Source organism: Pimephales promelas, chromosome 2 (assembly GCF_988280905.1).
Source record: "Pimephales promelas chromosome 2, fPimPro1.hap1.1, whole genome shotgun sequence".
NCBI lineage: Eukaryota > Metazoa > Chordata > Actinopteri > Cypriniformes > Leuciscidae > Pimephales > Pimephales promelas.
The window spans coordinates 38,242,905-38,250,668 of NC_142770.1; the positions used below are offsets into that span (position 1 = coordinate 38,242,905).

The 7,764-nt window shown below is 43.6% G+C and overlaps 1 protein-coding gene and 1 pseudogene across 1 annotated transcript; one reads left to right on the forward strand and one right to left on the reverse strand.

Moving 5' to 3' along the window:
• Positions 1-1,235: 1,235 nt before the first annotated feature.
• On the reverse strand, positions 1,236-3,210 carry LOC120479202 (uncharacterized; annotated as a pseudogene).
• Positions 3,211-4,659: 1,449 nt separating this feature from the next.
• LOC120494775 (uncharacterized) lies at positions 4,660-6,573 on the forward strand. Its single transcript, XM_089119842.1, has 5 exons — positions 4,660-4,682; positions 4,899-5,300; positions 5,414-5,643; positions 5,753-5,965; positions 6,066-6,573. The coding sequence occupies exons 1-5, from the start codon at positions 4,660-4,662 to the stop codon at positions 6,470-6,472; spliced, it is 1,275 nt and encodes a 424-aa protein (XP_088975968.1). The 3' UTR covers positions 6,473-6,573.
• Positions 6,574-7,764: the final 1,191 nt, after the last annotated feature.

The following is a 7,764-nucleotide window of genomic DNA, read 5'->3' on the forward strand; positions in this document are numbered from 1 at the left end:
TAAAAGCTAAACTAAAAATGAAAATAAAAACAAAAACAAAAGCACAAACTAATTATATTAGCCTGCATTTGATTACCCCATTATAATCACTTTCACTTTCATTAAAAATATATACTTGTAGGTTTAAAATTCCACATATGGCACATTTATTTTCTCCAACAACAAATATTTTAGCAATATGTTTATTTTAGTCAGAATTATTGCGTACTACGTAGTACTATTCACACGCATGCGCGCGCCGGCGCTCGTTCAAGGAAGCATGAATTTTAGCGGAGATTCACTTGCAGAAGCTCGTCCTCTTCTGACATGGACATATTTGTTGTGAAATGGACATATTTGCTTTACTTTCTAACATTTACAGATGGAGAATATGTGAAATGTAAGTTGAGCACTGAGGAAAGCACCACATCTCAAACGCATTAAACAGCGCAAGTATATCTGTCAGTCAGCAACAGTGTCTGTCAGAGCATTTGACAGGGCGGCAAGCTGCCTTAAACTTGTTAACTATATCAAAGTGATTTTGACGCAATTAATATAAGCTTGTGTCATGTTTAGGACAAATTGTACTACGTAGCCTAGCTACTTTCACTGCAGCAGCTCACACTGCAACCTCCGCTATTTTTCAGATGTGCTCATTTCAAACTACTGTATCGATGTAAACGGTATTGCCTCATTCCATATCGTTTCAAAAAATATAACGATACATCGTACATATTCGATATACCGCCCAGCCCTAGCCCGTGGACATTTCACGGAATCCTGTGAGACCAGGTTGGATGGAACAGCGTGTCCACACTGTATGGAGAGTATACTACGCACACACCACTGCCATAAAAAGGTTACCACAATATCAAACAGAAGACCTCAATAGGCAACCTCAGAATGCACAAAGATCCAGGGCAAATTCACTGGTCGTTTATATACGGTAGACCGGAGTCAGATAATGAGGATCTCCAATGGCACTTTACTGTTACTGCTGTCTCTCCTTCTCCATCCGGGTTGAACTGCTGTTTTCAGGCTCCTTCCCTGCCGTGGATTCCTCTGTCCCCTGCCGCTTGCCCTCTTCACTCGAACATCCGCTTTTATGATCCCCCTCGTGAACGCGATGATTCAATCTCCGCCCATCTCACAGCTGCCGCTCGTTTCTCCTTTGCGGAATCCAGCCGAACTGTTTTTCATGGGGCAACCGGCGGGGTGTTACATTAAATTAGCTCCCCATGGAAACAACACCGCGTTCATTGTTCCGCCCAATTGTCACCTGGGGACAATTACATGTAGACAAACAGTTCAGAATGTAAATGTAGTTCTTGCTGCAGTTATTGGCTGCTAAATTGTACATTTTACATTATTGTTTTTTTCTGCCCTTACAAGACAAATGAAAGGTTTTCTTACCAAAACCACGCTCATCACCAAAGTCTTTTATGGTCATGCCCGACCAGTTCTGCTCAGACACACAGCGAAGGATGAACTTGTCATCTTCAACATCTGCCTTCGAAGGTGGTGTCCACAGCCGTTCGATGTCCTTCGGCTTGGGACAGTTGACCTTCCACCCCTCCTGTGTAATAAGCCGTGCCACCTTGGCGGCTGAAGGCTTGCGGACTGTGAAATGTGCTGAAAGACAGAATGACGTTACTTTGTTTGTGATGAGTAATGCCATGGTTGGATGAAGAGATGTGTACCTGACTAATGATTCCAGCAGCAGAGCTGCATCGAGGACATCCTGCGGCCGGACCGCACCAGCGCTGATGGACAGGTAATGGTGGAGCGCCTCCTGTTGCTGCGCCGGGAGCTTTTCTGCAGCCTCCTCAACAGCCCTCCACACACACTGGGCAGAGAAAGGAGCCAGCTTGTACCTGCAGAAACAAAAAGGAAATATTAATTGTTATGTGACTGTGATGAGGCAAGATACAAAGAAGTGTATCCGTTCACACACACACACACACACACACACACACACACACACACACATGGACCCGTGTAAGGCACTTACAATTTATGGAGCCGATTCATGTCCCGAGAGACACTTTGAACCTCCACGCCGGATGACGAAACAAAGAAACTATTGCAGAGTTTCTCCGGCTGAATGTTCTCAGGCCTGATTCGTCTGAAGTACAGCTCCAAGCACTACGGAAAAAAGACAGATGAGTTATTCCATTTAAAACTATGGTGGTGAGAAATCAACAGTTTGTACAGTAAAACTTACAGCTTCCTCCTCAGAGCGATCTGCATACTCGAGGTTTTCTCCCTCTGTACGCCGATCACAAATCTGTCACCCAGCTTGGTCTTGTTCACCCACTCGGCATCCTGGAAAATATTGAAAAGGCGTTATTTACAAATGCACAAGTGTGCCAATATTAAAGCACATACAGAGTGTGTACAGAGTGAACTTACCGTCAAGGCTTCCACAGCTCTGGGACGCTGCATGTGGACAAACACCAAGAGCGCCTCGCAGTAGTAGCGGTAGAGCGTCTGGTCCGTGTTGGAGAGCTCTCTGCCCGCCTGGAGGTCCCTCTGGATCCTGAGCACGTCCGGCTTCGCCACTCTCACGATCTTCTGGCAGTGTTTAATGCCAGAAGCCCTCTGAACCAACCGGCTGTTTGGATTAAACATAACAGACAAGACTATTAAAGTTATCAATAACATAAAGTGAGAAAAGAATTTACATTTAAAATGTTTAAGGATTGCCCTTACGTTTGAGGAAGATCAGATGAAGGAGCAGAAGCATCATCTTCATCACAGTCAGACTCGCGGGGCTGGTTCGTGATAAAAAAACCACGCTGAAGAAACATGATGACGCGAGAGCGGTGATCAGGCAGGAGCGCACAGATCTGGTTGTAGTCCCAGGTCCTGTTCATCCGAACCCACTCTCTGCTCGAAGCCTTGTCTTTCTGAACCCTGGCAGCTCTCTCCTCGGGCGTGCGTTTCTTCATGCAGACTCTGGCCAGGTGAGCAGCAAGGTTTTCCTGGGGTTTGTGGCACTGCAAGCAGTGGACAACGGTATGATCAGCGGACCTTAAAAACAAAATTACATGATATAGAATCCATTGTTTAAACTATGATCTGAAAGAATGAGACATAAGTAAAAAAAAAGAAATAAAATACTCTTAAATATGCAGCAAAACAGGGCATTGTCCTATTACCATTGAAATGGAGCTGAACAGAAAATACACAAAAACACAAACATTACCTCTTCTCAGCTTGTCCTTCCATTTCAGCAAAATCCGATTCAGATTGTCTCAGCAGATCAGCAGAGTAGATAGAATCCAAGAGAATCTGCGCAGACCTGATAATGGGCCATCATGAGATAGCTGAGCCATCAGTGAGCCATCAATGAGCCATCAGTTTTACTGCCTGAGCTTGTGAAATGAAACTGAATAGTTCTAATGGTTTTTAAATGGGCAATCATATTTACTGCCAGGGATACTTAAGTGTTTGTTGGCTTAAGAGATGGAATTCATTTAAGTCCTGAGGGAAATAATCTTTTTCCCTCTCTGACCAGCAATAAGCAGAAACAAATTACAGCCATTTTTAGTGCAGTCACTGTAAAGCTCAGAGGCCTAATTCGAGGCCTGTTTGACCCCTGCTCTCTCAGGCTGGGAAAAACATGAAACAGCCTGATATTATTATTTAATATAAAACTAATCTAGGGGTATGTGTGCTTTCATACCCCAACACTTATTTGGCTTTACCATGTTCATAGAGGGAATGAGAGGTAATCAGGTTAGCTGACCTCTTTGCCGTGGTGAAAATCTGGGAGCACTTTACCAGTTTTCAACTTGGATTATTTTATTAAAATGAACGCATCTCAGTCATTGTTTATGCTACATACAAGTTTTGCACGTCTATTGAAAGCTTGAGACCTGCACTTTAATGTGTTTGCATTGAATTATCTGTATCTTGTTCAGGGAGTTGATAATACAGACTAAAGTTGCGGCTGTCACCGCTGAACTCACCCCAGGCCTTTGTCGTTACTGTTTCTGCTGTGCTAAAACGTCTTTATTTAACTCAAATCTCAAGCTTTCTTTCTGCTTTTAGCATCAAATTAATCAGTGAGTTCGGAAAGATTAAGAGTTGAGAAAGATTATTTCCCTCAGGACTTAAATTAATTCCATCTCTTAAGCCAACAAACACTTAAGTATCCCTGGCAGTAAATATGATTGCCCATTTAAAAACCATTACAACTAATCAGTTTCATTTCACAAGCTCAGGCAGTAAAACTGATGGCTCATTGATGGCTCACTGATGGCTCACTGATGGCTCAGCTATCTCATGATGGCCCATTATCAGGTCTGCGCAGAGGCAGACACCCATTGTATAATACTGCGATCTGATTGGCTGGTTTGAGACACTCAGGAGGTTTATCTGGGAAGCATTCTGTGCTGATCTGCTGAGGACTCCTGGATTCTGCTGAGGACATCTGGATTCTATCTACTCTGCTGATCTGCTGAGAACACTTGGATTCTATCTACTCTGCTGATCTGCTGAGAACACTTGGATTCTATCTACTCTGCTGATCTGCTGAGAACACTTGGATTCTATCTACTCTGCTGATCTGCTGAGAACACTTGGATTCTATCTACTCTGCTGATCTGCTGAGGACATCTGGATTCTATCTACTCTGCTGATCTGCTGAGACAATCTGAATTGGATTTTGCTGAAATGGAAGGACAAGCTGAGAAGAGGTAATGTTTGTGTTTTTGTGTATTTTCTGTTGAGCTCCATTTCAATGGTAATAGGACAATGCCCTGTTCTGCTGCATACTTAAGAGTTTAAGGTTTAAGTTTTTATCTCTTTTTTAAGTTTTGCTGGTCAAGGGTCACATTAGGCCTCTGTTTTAAGAATTCACTGTCTTCATTCATTTGATTTGTAAGTTTTGGTGTGTCTGCTTTGTCTCACAGCCAGAAATCCAACCGTCGCATCATTCACTGCTTGCTGTGTGGGAAACCACAGGAGATGCTGTCGACGCATCTGAGCAGAGTGTGTATGAAAAAGAACACACCCGAAGAACGGATGGAGGAAACAAATAGGGCAAAGGAGTCTGCCAAGGCGTGGACACGGCAAGCCAGGAACTGGGACTACAAGGAGATGGTGAAACGTTACCCCCACAGACCATCCAGACTGGCTCTTCTGAAAGAGCTTTGCCAAAGAGACTTTTTTGTGGCTAATGCTCCTGAACAGGCAGACTTGGACTCAGAACAGGCGTCCACCAGCACGGCGGGTGAACCTTCTGGAGCAGCCGGTGGCCACTCTGAAGCAGCCGGTGGCAGCTCTGAAGCAGCCGTTGTCAGCTCCCTGACACGGTATGTAATTATCTGTAATATAATTGTTATAAATCTGTTATAATTATAATGTCTCTCAACGCTCATCCATCAGTTTGTTAGTGTGTAACCTCCAGACCTTTTCAATATTGCAGCTCCTCTTCTGGCGACGAGGGCACCCAGGCAGTGAAGAGAAGGCGAGTGAAAGAAGAGGTTGGCAGCCCAGCCCCGGACTTTAATGCTTTCCTGCAGGCATTCCCTGTGGGAATCACTGGCAAACCACCCAACAAGACCCAGAGAGAAAAAGCTGGGTTCCCCGCCGACAGAGTCTTTTATGACAAGTGGAGGGCTCTGCAGTACAGCCTTCGGGAGCAACATCTTTTGTGTAAGTGTATATACTTCCTTATGATCCAATGATTAGATTTGCTCCAACAGAAACACTTAGAACTAGTATGTGAACCTGAATTTTAATTCAAATGTGCTCTCTTTGACAGCAAAATTCTCAAGACGTACCCCAACTGCAGCGATGGTGGCCAAAGTCATAGATGCAGAGGGCTGGACGGCCAATCATCCTCGTCCAGAGGACATCATGGCGAAGTGGAGGCCGCTCAGCAGAGCACAGGCGGAGAGTGACCCGGGCATCATCAAGGGGGTGACCAGGCAGAAATGGTCGGGTCTGGCTGTAAAGGCCTTTGGGGAGCAGAAAGGTATGTACAACTATCTTATGAGCACAGTAAAATCCATAAATAAAATGAATATAATAACATCATGAACAGCACATTAATGACTCCCTCTTTTTGACCACAGGCGTTGTTGCAACCAAGGCCTTCGGGAAGGGCTCCATCCTGTGTGATTTCCACGGAAAGGTGATCACAGGTGCTGAGGGCAGGGAGATGGCAGAGACGCAGGACCAGCTGGGAAACCTGTTTTTCTTCAAACATGGCCCTGACGAAATCTGCATCGATGCGGAGACTTTCCCCTGTGAGTGCCACCCGTCTCTGGAAACCATCGGGAGATGGATTACACATTCAAAGAAGAAGCACAACGTGCAGCCATGCCACTGCATAGTGAAGCTTCAGGGGGGAGACAGGCACGTCCTGCTCTTTCAGGCCACCACGGACATTAAGAAAGATGATAAGATCTGCTTCGACCACGGCATCAAGAAGAGGACTTTTCGTGGGGAGATAGAGGAGCTGGAGTGGCTGGACATTTGATTCTTTACAATTTGTGTCACATTTTATGACACAAGACTATGAACTATCAATGTTTTGTTTTTCAACTGTGAGCTCGCGAATGAACTATAAATGTTTGGACAAAATTGGGAGCTTGCGTATGGACTTGATGTTCATGTAAAAGGAGCCTCAATAGCGTCTAAACATTGTAGTTTCATGTAAAAGGAGCCTCAGTGTGACCAATGAAATAATTGAGTTTGATCTACGTCCTGGAGCTGGAGTGGTTGGATCTCTGACAACCCGGACAGACTCTATTTTTTCAGACTGTGATTTTGCCGGACGTCTGCTTGCCTCTCACAGACCATGTGTGACAAATTTAAATGGAGCCTCATTGTGAACTGACAACCCAGACAGACTGTATTGTAAGTAGAGTAAAGTACTTATTGTAAGTGTATTGTAAATACTTTGAACAGTATTGTACATGAATTTATGCTCACTGTACATTAGTAAAATAACCTCTCTGTTTTTGGTTTACCACAGCAGGATTTTGAAGAGGGCACCACGCACTCTACCCGGGCATCCCAGGACAGTGTCTCCTTCCATCGTCGGCTCCTCAGAGCTCCTTGAGGGATGCTGAGAGCGAGCCGGAACCTGAGAACAATTTCCATAAAGTTACGCATCTCTTTAACCATTCATTCACATACTGCTCACCTTTTATACTACTGCTGAATCAGATCAAATGCATTAATATTATGAACATCAGCTATGCTAATTATTTCCCCTCTGCCTTTCTGCTTGTCCCGAGAAAATAGGGGTTCGTCAGGTCCAGTTTGTATCCAGCGTGTCACGGAGACTTCAGATGCCCCAACGCCTGTGATTTGATGACCAAATCATTATTTTAACATTTTTAAAATAGGACTAAAATAACTTTAACTTGTCATTTGATTTTGATTTTTCTACAGTATTTTACAGACAGCTGTCAAACTCTGTTGCAATTGTGTAAACTTTTCGTTTGATTTTTATTTCTCTACAGTATTGTGCCAACAATGAAGAGATGGAGGACTTATAATTTATTTTAAATAAATATCATTATGGTCTACTTTTCTCATTTTTTGAAATATATTTCCAAATCTGTCGAGGTTTTTCAGAGATATTTGCGTGTTATTTGTGTGTCTTGTAACATTGAGGGTGCAGCCATGTTTGTTTAGATGCAAAGCCCTCTGGGATATGACGTCTTAGCTTGTATTGTGATCAAATCAAACAATTTTTCAAAGCAAATTGTATTTTATTAAAATTACAATAAAGCAAAGTAAAAACTATATACACAATTAATA